The 12983-nt window shown below is 44.9% G+C and overlaps 2 protein-coding genes across 2 annotated transcripts; both read right to left on the bottom strand.

Annotated features, from left to right (window-relative positions):
- Nucleotides 1-6071: 6071 nt before the first annotated feature.
- LOC115256674 (uncharacterized) lies at nt 6072-7259 on the bottom strand. Its single transcript, XM_029855564.2, has one exon. It carries the CDS (start codon nt 6976-6978, stop codon nt 6160-6162), a length of 819 nt encoding a protein of 272 aa, XP_029711424.1. The 5' UTR covers nt 6979-7259; the 3' UTR covers nt 6072-6159.
- A 2536-nt stretch (nt 7260-9795) lies between these two features.
- On the bottom strand, nt 9796-10983 carry LOC115256547 (uncharacterized). The gene has a single exon (XM_029855268.2). It carries the CDS (start codon nt 10700-10702, stop codon nt 9884-9886), a length of 819 nt encoding a protein of 272 aa, XP_029711128.1. The 5' UTR covers nt 10703-10983; the 3' UTR covers nt 9796-9883.
- Nucleotides 10984-12983: the final 2000 nt, after the last annotated feature.

The raw sequence follows: 12983 nt of genomic DNA, 5'->3' as shown, positions 1-12983 counted from the left end.
CCTCTGTCTTTCCACTCTCGATCACATTGGTGTTGTTCATGGCGTTAGAAGTCATCATTTCGGATGGATTTCTTTTAGAGCCGCTGTCCTTCACTGGCGGTTATTCATGCAAATAGAGAGGCCACCCGAGGGTTGGCACAGGCCACCCGAGGGTTGGCACAGGCCCTTATGGGGATTGAGCTAAGAGGCGGATCAGCGATATTCAGGAGTGTTCATCTGAATCTACATCCACCTAGTTGCCTAAGCTAAGTACAGGTCAGGCCTTTCGCCTTTTCAATTCAGTGTCACGCGACATAGCACGCGACCTTACTAAGAGAATAGAATGCAGTCGCTATCAGAAGAATTTCTCTTGGAAGTTCGGAATTATTTCCCAAGAACAGTCTGGCGTATTTCCTATGGAATTTCCGGAGAATTTCCCCCGGAAATTTTGGAGAACTCATCCTGAAAATTCTGAAGCATTTCCCTGGATATTTTGGGAAAATTTGCCCCGCATATTCTGGAGAATTCTGGAGAATTTCCCTTGGAAATTCTGGAGAATTTCCTCTGGAAATTCAAGAGAACTTTTCTTTTGAAATTCTGGAGAACTACCCTTGGAAATTCTGAAGAATTTACCTTGGAAATTCTGGAGAATTTCGCTTGGAAATTCTGGAAAATTTCCTTTGGAATTTCTGGAGAATTTCCTTTGGAAATTTTGGAGAATTTCTCTTGAAAATTTTGGAGAATTTCCCTTGGAAATTCTGGAGAATTTCCCTTGGAAATTCTGGAGAATTTCCCTTGGAAATTCTGGAGAATTTCCCTTGGAATTCTGGAGAATTTCCCTTGGAAATTCTGGAGAATTTCCCTTGGAAATTCTGGAGAATTTCCCTTGGAAATTCTGGAGAATTTCCCTTGGAAATTCTAGAAAATTTTCCTTGGAAATTCTGGAGAATTTCCGTTGGAAATTCTGGAGAATTTCCGTTGGAAATTCTGGAGAATTTCCGTTGGAAATTCTGGAGAATTTCCGTTGGAAATTCTGGAGAATTTCCGTTGGAAATTCTGGAGAATTTCCGTTGGAAATTCTGGAGAATTTCCGTTGGAAATTCTGGAGAATTTCCCTGGGAAATTCTGGAGAATTTCCCTTGGAAATTCTGGAGAATTTCCCTTGGAAATTCTGGAGAATTTCCCTTGGAAATTCTGGAGAATTTCCCTTGGAAATTCTGGAAAATTTTCCTTGGAAATTCTGGAGAATTTCCGTTGGAAATTCTGGAGAATTTCCGTTGGAAATTCTGGAGAATTTCCGTTGGAAATTCTGGAGAATTTCCGTTGGAAATTCTGGAGAATTTCCCTGGGAAATTCTAAAAGAATTTCTCTTGGAAATTCTGGAGAATTTCCCTTGGAAATTCTGGAGAATTTCCCTTGGAAATTCTGGAGAATTTCCCTTGGAAATTCTGGAAAATTTTCCTTGGAAATTCTGGAGAATTTCCGTTGGAAATTCTGGAGAATTTCCGTTGGAAATTCTGGAGAATTTCCGTTGGAAATTCTGGAGAATTTCCGTTGGAAATTCTGGAGAATTTCCGTTGGAAATTCTGGAGAATTTCCGTTGGAAATTCTGGAGAATTTCCGTTGGAAATTCTGGAGAATTTCCGTTGGAAATTCTGGAGAATTTCCGTTGGAAATTCTGGAGAATTTCCGTTGGAAATTCTGGAGAATTTCCCTTGGAAATTCTGGAGAATTTCCCTTGGAAATTCTGGAGAATTTCCCTTGGAAATTCTGGAGAATTTCCCATGGAAATTTTGGAGAATTTCCCACGGAAATTCTGGAGAATTTCCCACGGAAATTCTGGAGAATTTCCCACGGAAATTCTGGAGAATTTCCCACGGAAATTCTGGAGAATTTCCCACGGAAATTCTGGAGAATTTCCCATGGAAATTCTGGAGAATTTTTCTTGGAAATTCTGGAGAATTTCCCTTGGAAATTCTGGAGAATTTCCCTTGGAAATTCTGGAGAATTTCCCTTGGAAATTCTGGAGAATTTCCCTTGGAAATTCTGGAGAATTTCCCTTGGAAATTCTGGAGAATTTCCCTTGGAAATTCTGGAGAATTTCCCTTGGAAATTCTGGAGAATTTCCCTTGGAAATTCTGGAGAATTTCCCTTGGAAATTCTGGAGAATTTCCCTTGGAAATTCTGGAGAATTTCCCTTGGAAATTCTGGAGAATTTCCCTTGGAAATTCTGGAGAATTTCCCTTGGAAATTCTGGAGAATTTCCCTTGGAAATTCTGGAGAATTTCCCTTGGAAATTCTGGAGAATTTCCCTTGGAAATTCTGGAGAATTTCCCTTGGAAATTCTGGAGAATTTCCCTTGGAAATTCTGGAGAATTTCCCTTGGAAATTCTGGAGAATTTCCCTTGGAAATTCTGGAGAATTTCCCTTGGAAATTCTGGAGAATTTCCCTTGGAAATTCTGGAGAGTTTCCCTTGGAAATTCTGGAGAATTTCCCTTGGAAATTCTGGAGAATTTCCCTTGGAAGTTCTGGAGAATTTCCCTTGGAAATTCTGGAGAATTTCCCTTGGAAATTCTGGAGAATTTCCCTTGGAAATTCTGGAGAATTTCCCTTGGAAATTCTGGAGAATTTCCCTGAGAAATTCTGGAGAATTTCCCTTGGAAATTCTGGAGAATTTCCCTTAGATTTTCCTAGGAAATTCTGGAGAATTTTCCTTGGAAATTTTGAATTACATACATACATTCATTTGTTCAACATCGCATTTGGGACAAGACATAATCAACAATATTACGCCACAATATTCGGCTTTTGGATGCCGCTCTCCATCCTCGGTCGCGCCCAATGCTCGCTAGGTCACGCTCCACCTGGTCCGCCCTTCGTGCTCTCTGCGCTCCACGCCTTCTTGTGCCAACCGGATCAGTTGCAAACACCAGCTTTGCAGGGTTGTTGTCCGGCATTCTTGCAACATGACCTGCCCACCGTATCCTTCCGGCTTTGGCCACCTTCTGGATGCTGGGTTCGCCATAAAGTGCAGCGAGCTCGTTGTTCATCCTTCTCCGCCACACACCGTTCTCCTGCACACCGCCGAAGATCGTCTTTAGCACGCGTCACTCGAAAACTCCGAGTGCTTGCAGGTCCTCCTCGAGCATGGTCCATGTCTCGTGTCCGTAGAGGACCACCGGTTTTATTAGCGTTTTGTACATGGTGCATTTGGTGCGTGGGTGAATCTTTTTCGACCGCAGTTTCTTCTGGAGCCCGTAGAAGGCCCGACTTCCGCTGATGATGCGCCTTCGAATTTCACGGCTAACGTTGTTGTCAGCCTTCAGTAAGGATCCGAGGTATACGAATTCCCCCACCACCTCGAAAGTATCCTCGTCTATCGTTACATTACTACCCAGACGGATCCGTTCGTGATCGGTTCCGCCTAGCAGCATGTACTTTGTTTTTGAAGCATTCACCACCAGTCCGACCTTTGCTGCTTCGCGTTTCAGGCGGGTGTACAGCTTTGCCACCGTTCCAAATGTTCTGGCGATAATGTCCATGTCGTCCGCAAAGCACACAAATTGACTGGATTTTGTGAAAATCGTTCCCCGGCTGTTGAGCCCGGCTCGTCGCATCACACCTTCCAGAGCGATGTTGAATAGTAGGCATGAGAGTCCATCACCTTGTCGCAGTCCCCGGCGAGATTCGAATGAACTGGATAGTTCACCCAAAACCTTGAAACTAATCGTCAATATGACAGTGCCGGGCCGACTCAAGACGCAAGAGACTCCGGCAATCCCAGGGTCGGCTAGCTACTGGGTAATCAAGGGCTTTTCGCGATACAAAAACACTACACAAATCCTTCACTTTTCTTATATAATTTATTGAATGTCCTAATTGTGGCGTGTGCGTGTTGTTCTGTGTAATAAAATTTGTGTTAATTTGTTAAGTGTGGCCTATTTCTATATTCGGTGGTACCGGTACATACCGCTGCGTTGATGGTGCTGGGTTCGGTGGCCGACACAGCGACTCCAGTCGAGCTGTGCGGCCGGAAATCTCGCCGGATGGCAAGGCGAGCGGTGTCTAGGCCGGTACTCGGCCGACGGGACCAGCGGGCGTTGCTGGGGGGGGGGGGGGGGGATCAGAGGCGTCTTCCCTCGTGGGCGCTATCGACCGACCGTGGCATGGCCACCTTGGGAAGTCGAGAGGGGAAAGCTCCTTAATAATTAGGGCCTTCGGCCCGAGCTGTACGTCCTCCAGTGAGAACTGCGGTTCCTTGTCGGTTAGGCGCGGGAACCGTTCCCGGTTCCGCGGGCCGAGCCGTGTGCTGGACGGAGACCTATTTTAGGTCCAACAAAAGAGGTCCTAATGGACGGTACATTTTAATTAACATCTTTACATTGAGTGCACGGTATTTATTTACCTGAACGGTATTCTCCCCAGAAATAAAACCCTAGCTCCTGCTAGAAAAGGGGGGGGGGGGGTTTTCGTTCACCGAATTTTAACCACTGCACTGTTAGAATATCACGTCTTATGCACACGGACGCCTGATACAGATTAGAGGCAAGTTTTGGCAATGGCCGTCTAATTCTTAATTTTCCCACATTCCGTCATTGTAAGCAATGTCGCTGCCACTCATCTCATCAGCCATGTTACATCAGTAATTGGTAGCAGACAACGAATTCACAGCGGTACGGGACCCTGTCACTACTGTGGTATTTCTACTGTTCTTACACAAGAAACGTGAAGGGTCCAACAAACAACATTAAATACAAAACAAAAATCAACAATTTGTAACCAAACGGTTACACTATCCACCACCCCGATGAAAAAAATGCGAAAGCACGAAGAGATTTTGCATTTTTTTTTTCGATCTACTCTCTCAAGTCATCTTCGGCCGCCATCGGTTCGTGGATGTACAACAAACATTTTAAAATACTCACAAAATTACAAACAACAACAAATTAAAAATTACTAACTACTATCGCGCGATATCATAATAGAACTTTACAACAAATTAAAAATATAAATAATAAAACATGCTGAAATAATACTTTCGTACGTTCACAATAAACATTTTAAAATCGGAAAACGAAATAAATTAAAACATGCAAAATAAATATGTACACAACATTTTAAAAATCTTATAAAATATCCCGAATTATGGGTAGACAACTCTATTTACACGTTGCGCATCGAAAAACAATTTTACAACCCTATTTATAAACTATTTACAACACATTAGATCACATTCGATCTGCACGGCCGAATCCCCTGGCGGGATTGATTCGCCGGCGGGCAAACTGTTTGACACAACAGTGACAGTGACAGTTTGCGAAACGTCATCAATCTGTCAAAGTGGACTGACACAGCATCTCTATTGTTCGTTATGTTTATGTTTATGCTGTGCAGTCGTAAATCAATTTCGAAGAGAAAAGTGCAAAAGTGGCCTTTTTGCGGATATGTATAGGTAAGTAGTACGTACGTTAATGAAACATACCGAAGACTAATCTTCGTATGTATTTCTCCTTTTTCAGGTGAATGGCGCTCATTCACAAATGGGTTTTTGGCCAATGCGACGGCAATCTTTGCTCGGAAAGATTGGTCCATTGCCACCCATGAAGTCCCGGGACAACCATGATGACCATCTTGCCGCTGCAAGACGACATCAGGTAAGTAAAGTGTACACAATAAAATGACCAAACCAACTAATTTGGTTGGTATTGATTTTAGATTCTGGCCAATTGAATCAATGGGCGATCCCCTCCCAACCGCTCCACAGGTGGAGGAAGGCGAAGGCGATTTCGCTTACCCCTCGCAACTCTCCCCCGATCCTGCCAGGGCTGGTATGGATCCCCGTTATAAATCAAGGTAAGTTGAATCTAATTTCCTCGCATGCTAGCCTTTCTTTACGACCAATCGGAGTCTTTCATCCGTCGGTCCGACTAATTAAGGACTAACCGCTAACGATTCTCATAACAACTAACACAATCGACTAACAAACCATAGTCCTTCGGTGTTATTTAATTGTTAAAAACGGTTCATTCTCTCTCTTTCCAGATCACTCCACTTCAGCGATGTTTGCCGCCGGCATCTGGGGAAAAAACAATACTCCCGCGGCTATCCGGATTTATGGCAAACTGCCGAAGAAAATTGAAGTAAAGTGGAAAGAAGCAACTGAATAAAGTTTTGAAATCTTAGTGGCATTTGTTTTTCTTTTTATTGAATGAAAAGACCTTTTGGGGGGTTCCAGGTGTGCGTCCGGAACGGGGAATTTTCGTAGAAGGGTAAAGTTCCAATATCGAAGTAGGTTCGCTGCACAGTTCTTTGGCCGTAGGTTCCGCTCGAAGATTTAGGTTGGCCTTTTTCCGGATCTTGAACGACCGGGTCTGCTTTCGTAGGGATTCGGGGTTCGACGATTGTTGCTTTGAAGATTGGAAAGCTTCACCAGGTAAGTCTCGAGGAATTTTTGATGAATGAAGCACCGACTTACTGGTGTCAAAATCGGGAGTGAAATAGCCAGAAGAGTAGCGTGACACTGGGCTTCTTTTCGTTCCCATTTCTACCTGAAGCAGGTCTTTCGAATCAGATTCGGGCTCGCTGAAGGACATTTCCAAATCATCGGAATCGGAACTAGGGATGATCAACTCGATCTCTTCCTCTGGTTCTGATTCCGGCGCCCTGTATTCGCAAGTTGCGCTGGGGGGCAAATAACGAGAATTAACATCGCAAGTGACGATGTTCATGTCACGCATAAACAGGTAGATGATTCTTTTAATTTTTATGACGTCTGCTGGCATCATCACCCCCGAAGTCCTTTGCTCCCGAATGGTCGACAAAGTCTCTTCGAGGTCCAGCTCTAACTCCTCTAGCGGGTAGTTAGGATGCGTCGAGAGCAACGGACGAGGCATTTCAAACCATTCCTCTAAGTCCGACTCGTCCGCATCGTACGTCGACGGCTGCCAATTGATTGGTTTATAATTGGCTTTAGCCTTTGCTCGCCGCTTGCGAGTCATAATGAGAATCAGTGTGTGTTGTGGGTCAGTAGGGTAAAATGAAATCGAAAAACATAGTGACGTAACAAAACAAACAGATTAAAATGAATAGTGCGCGTGTGTTGTCATTATGATTGGACAAAAACAGTGAAGTTCAATTATGATATATGTTGCGTCAATACATAAACGGTTCACGAAACACAAAATTTGCCAACATTCACGAATTTTAGTACGGAAAAAACGACTATCGATTGTAAATGTGTCCGTGATGTGCTCAGGACCTCTTTTGAAGCAAAAGCTTCGTATTATCACAGTTTTATTCACTTGAGCTTAGATAGTGCATGAGGGGCGAGACATACGTGCAAGCACGTATCCCTGCCACCTCCCGTCGGCAAAAATCGTTAGATTTTTGTATGCTACTTCGGTCCCTTGATTACCTTTCGCGGACTTTTGGCTGGGTGCCAAGTGAAACTAATCGTCAATATGACAGTGCCGGGCCGACTCAAGACGCAAGAGACTCCGGCAATCCCAGGGTCGGCTAGCTACTGGGTAATCAAGGGCTTTTCGCGATACAAAAACACTACACAAATCCTTCACTTTTCTTATATAATTTATTGAATGTCCTAATTGTGGCGTGTGCGTGTTGTTCTGTGTAATAAAATTTGTGTTAATTTGTTAAGTGTGGCCTATTTCTATATTCGGTGGTACCGGTACATACCGCTGCGTTGATGGTGCTGGGTTCGGTGGCCGACACAGCGACTCCAGTCGAGCTGTGCGGCCGGAAATCTCGCCGGATGGCAAGGCGAGCGGTGTCTAGGCCGGTACTCGGCCGACGGGACCAGCGGGCGTTGCTGGGGGGGGGGGGGGGGATCAGAGGCGTCTTCCCTCGTGGGCGCTATCGACCGACCGTGGCATGGCCACCTTGGGAAGTCGAGAGGGGAAAGCTCCTTAATAATTAGGGCCTTCGGCCCGAGCTGTACGTCCTCCAGTGAGAACTGCGGTTCCTTGTCGGTTAGGCGCGGGAACCGTTCCCGGTTCCGCGGGCCGAGCCGTGTGCTGGACGGAGACCTATTTTAGGTCCAACAAAAGAGGTCCTAATGGACGGTACATTTTAATTAACATCTTTACATTGAGTGCACGGTATTTATTTACCTGAACGGTATTCTCCCCAGAAATAAAACCCTAGCTCCTGCTAGAAAAGGGGGGGGGGGGGTTTTCGTTCACCGAATTTTAACCACTGCACTGTTAGAATATCACGTCTTATGCACACGGACGCCTGATACAGATTAGAGGCAAGTTTTGGCAATGGCCGTCTAATTCTTAATTTTCCCACATTCCGTCATTGTAAGCAATGTCGCTGCCACTCATCTCATCAGCCATGTTACATCAGTAATTGGTAGCAGACAACGAATTCACAGCGGTACGGGACCCTGTCACTACTGTGGTATTTCTACTGTTCTTACACAAGAAACGTGAAGGGTCCAACAAACAACATTAAATACAAAACAAAAATCAACAATTTGTAACCAAACGGTTACACTATCCACCACCCCGATGAAAAAAATGCGAAAGCACGAAGAGATTTTGCATTTTTTTTTTCGATCTACTCTCTCAAGTCATCTTCGGCCGCCATCGGTTCGTGGATGTACAACAAACATTTTAAAATACTCACAAAATTACAAACAACAACAAATTAAAAATTACTAACTACTATCGCGCGATATCATAATAGAACTTTACAACAAATTAAAAATATAAATAATAAAACATGCTGAAATAATACTTTCGTACGTTCACAATAAACATTTTAAAATCGGAAAACGAAATAAATTAAAACATGCAAAATAAATATGTACACAACATTTTAAAAATCTTATAAAATATCCCGAATTATGGGTAGACAACTCTATTTACACGTTGCGCATCGAAAAACAATTTTACAACCCTATTTATAAACTATTTACAACACATTAGATCACATTCGATCTGCACGGCCGAATCCCCTGGCGGGATTGATTCGCCGGCGGGCAAACTGTTTGACACAACAGTGACAGTGACAGTTTGCGAAACGTCATCAATCTGTCAAAGTGGACTGACACAGCATCTCTATTGTTCGTTATGTTTATGTTTATGCTGTGCAGTCGTAAATCAATTTCGAAGAGAAAAGTGCAAAAGTGGCCTTTTTGCGGATATGTATAGGTAAGTAGTACGTACGTTAATGAAACATACCGAAGACTAATCTTCGTATGTATTTCTCCTTTTTCAGGTGAATGGCGCTCATTCACAAATGGGTTTTTGGCCAATGCGACGGCAATCTTTGCTCGGAAAGATTGGTCCATTGCCACCCATGAAGTCCCGGGACAACCATGATGACCATCTTGCCGCTGCAAGACGACATCAGGTAAGTAAAGTGTACACAATAAAATGACCAAACCAACTAATTTGGTTGGTATTGATTTTAGATTCTGGCCAATTGAATCAATGGGCGATCCCCTCCCAACCGCTCCACAGGTGGAGGAAGGCGAAGGCGATTTCGCTTACCCCTCGCAACTCTCCCCCGATCCTGCCAGGGCTGGTATGGATCCCCGTTATAAATCAAGGTAAGTTGAATCTAATTTCCTCGCATGCTAGCCTTTCTTTACGACCAATCGGAGTCTTTCATCCGTCGGTCCGACTAATTAAGGACTAACCGCTAACGATTCTCATAACAACTAACACAATCGACTAACAAACCATAGTCCTTCGGTGTTATTTAATTGTTAAAAACGGTTCATTCTCTCTCTTTCCAGATCACTCCACTTCAGCGATGTTTGCCGCCGGCATCTGGGGAAAAAACAATACTCCCGCGGCTATCCGGATTTATGGCAAACTGCCGAAGAAAATTGAAGTAAAGTGGAAAGAAGCAACTGAATAAAGTTTTGAAATCTTAGTGGCATTTGTTTTTCTTTTTATTGAATGAAAAGACCTTTTGGGGGGTTCCAGGTGTGCGTCCGGAACGGGGAATTTTCGTAGAAGGGTAAAGTTCCAATATCGAAGTAGGTTCGCTGCACAGTTCTTTGGCCGTAGGTTCCGCTCGAAGATTTAGGTTGGCCTTTTTCCGGATCTTGAACGACCGGGTCTGCTTTCGTAGGGATTCGGGGTTCGACGATTGTTGCTTTGAAGATTGGAAAGCTTCACCAGGTAAGTCTCGAGGAATTTTTGATGAATGAAGCACCGACTTACTGGTGTCAAAATCGGGAGTGAAATAGCCAGAAGAGTAGCGTGACACTGGGCTTCTTTTCGTTCCCATTTCTACCTGAAGCAGGTCTTTCGAATCAGATTCGGGCTCGCTGAAGGACATTTCCAAATCATCGGAATCGGAACTAGGGATGATCAACTCGATCTCTTCCTCTGGTTCTGATTCCGGCGCCCTGTATTCGCAAGTTGCGCTGGGGGGCAAATAACGAGAATTAACATCGCAAGTGACGATGTTCATGTCACGCATAAACAGGTAGATGATTCTTTTAATTTTTATGACGTCTGCTGGCATCATCACCCCCGAAGTCCTTTGCTCCCGAATGGTCGACAAAGTCTCTTCGAGGTCCAGCTCTAACTCCTCTAGCGGGTAGTTAGGATGCGTCGAGAGCAACGGACGAGGCATTTCAAACCATTCCTCTAAGTCCGACTCGTCCGCATCGTACGTCGACGGCTGCCAATTGATTGGTTTATAATTGGCTTTAGCCTTTGCTCGCCGCTTGCGAGTCATAATGAGAATCAGTGTGTGTTGTGGGTCAGTAGGGTAAAATGAAATCGAAAAACATAGTGACGTAACAAAACAAACAGATTAAAATGAATAGTGCGCGTGTGTTGTCATTATGATTGGACAAAAACAGTGAAGTTCAATTATGATATATGTTGCGTCAATACATAAACGGTTCACGAAACACAAAATTTGCCAACATTCACGAATTTTAGTACGGAAAAAACGACTATCGATTGTAAATGTGTCCGTGATGTGCTCAGGACCTCTTTTGAAGCAAAAGCTTCGTATTATCACAGTTTTATTCACTTGAGCTTAGATAGTGCATGAGGGGCGAGACATACGTGCAAGCACGTATCCCTGCCACCTCCCGTCGGCAAAAATCGTTAGATTTTTGTATGCTACTTCGGTCCCTTGATTACCTTTCGCGGACTTTTGGCTGGGTGCCAAGTGAAACTAATCGTCAATATGACAGTGCCGGGCCGACTCAAGACGCAAGAGACTCCGGCAATCCCAGGGTCGGCTAGCTACTGGGTAATCAAGGGCTTTTCGCGATACAAAAACACTACACAAATCCTTCACTTTTCTTATATAATTTATTGAATGTCCTAATTGTGGCGTGTGCGTGTTGTTCTGTGTAATAAAATTTGTGTTAATTTGTTAAGTGTGGCCTATTTCTATATTCGGTGGTACCGGTACATACCGCTGCGTTGATGGTGCTGGGTTCGGTGGCCGACACAGCGACTCCAGTCGAGCTGTGCGGCCGGAAATCTCGCCGGATGGCAAGGCGAGCGGTGTCTAGGCCGGTACTCGGCCGACGGGACCAGCGGGCGTTGCTGGGGGGGGGGGGGGGGGGGATCAGAGGCGTCTTCCCTCGTGGGCGCTATCGACCGACCGTGGCATGGCCACCTTGGGAAGTCGAGAGGGGAAAGCTCCTTAATAATTAGGGCCTTCGGCCCGAGCTGTACGTCCTCCAGTGAGAACTGCGGTTCCTTGTCGGTTAGGCGCGGGAACCGTTCCCGGTTCCGCGGGCCGAGCCGTGTGCTGGACGGAGACCTATTTTAGGTCCAACAAAAGAGGTCCTAATGGACGGTACATTTTAATTAACATCTTTACATTGAGTGCACGGTATTTATTTACCTGAACGGTATTCTCCCCAGAAATAAAACCCTAGCTCCTGCTAGAAAAGGGGGGGGGGGGGTCTTCGTTCACCGAATTTTAACCACTGCACTGTTAGAATATCACGTCTTATGCACACGGACGCCTGATACAGATTAGAGGCAAGTTTTGGCAATGGCCGTCTAATTCTTAATTTTCCCACATTCCGTCATTGTAAGCAATGTCGCTGCCACTCATCTCATCAGCCATGTTACATCAGTAATTGGTAGCAGACAACGAATTCACAGCGGTACGGGACCCTGTCACTACTGTGGTATTTCTACTGTTCTTACACAAGAAACGTGAAGGGTCCAACAAACAACATTAAATACAAAACAAAAATCAACAATTTGTAACCAAACGGTTACAACCTTTACGCAGTTTTGCACACCGACCATCGTTGCTTTAATCAGTCTAGTCAGCTTCCAAGGAAAGCCGTTTTCGTCCATGATTCTCCATACCACTGCGCGGTCGATACTATCGTATGCCGTCTTGAAGTCGATGAACAGGTGATGCGTTGGGACCTGGTATTCACGGCATTTCTGGAGGATTTGCCGCACGGTGAAGATAAAGCCGGCTTGATAACTTCCCACGAACTCATTTGTTTTAGGTGACAGACGATGGAAGATGATCTGGGATAGCACTTTGTAGGCAGCATTCAAAATAGTGATCGCCCTGAAGTTCTCACATTCCAAATGGTCGCCTTTCTTGTGAAAGGAGCAGATTACCTCTTCCTTCCACTCCTCCAATAGCTGTTCGGTTTCCCAGATCCTGACTATCAGCCGATGCAAACAGGTGGCCAACTTTTCTGGGCCCATCTTGTTGAGTTCAGCTGCGATACCATCCTTACCCGCTGCTTTGTTGGTTTTGAGCTGGTGAATGGCATCCTTAACTTCCCTCAGCGTGGGAGTTGGCTCATTTCCGTCCTTCGCTGCACTGGCGTCGTCGTTTCCTCCGTTGCCGTGGGCTCCCGTGCCTACGTTCTCTACGCCAGTCAGGTGCTGAATGAAGTGCTGCTTCCACCTTTCGCTCATCTCACGATCATCCGTCAAGAGGCGTCCGTCTTTATCCCTGCATATTTCGGCTCGCGGCACGAAGCCTTTGCGGGATGCGTAGAGCTTCTGATAGA

This window comes from Aedes albopictus, chromosome 1 (genome assembly GCF_035046485.1).
Source record: "Aedes albopictus strain Foshan chromosome 1, AalbF5, whole genome shotgun sequence".
Lineage (NCBI taxonomy): Eukaryota > Metazoa > Arthropoda > Insecta > Diptera > Culicidae > Aedes > Aedes albopictus.
The sequence above is the reverse complement of the archived record's forward strand: the minus strand, read 5'-3'. Positions and strand labels throughout refer to the sequence as shown.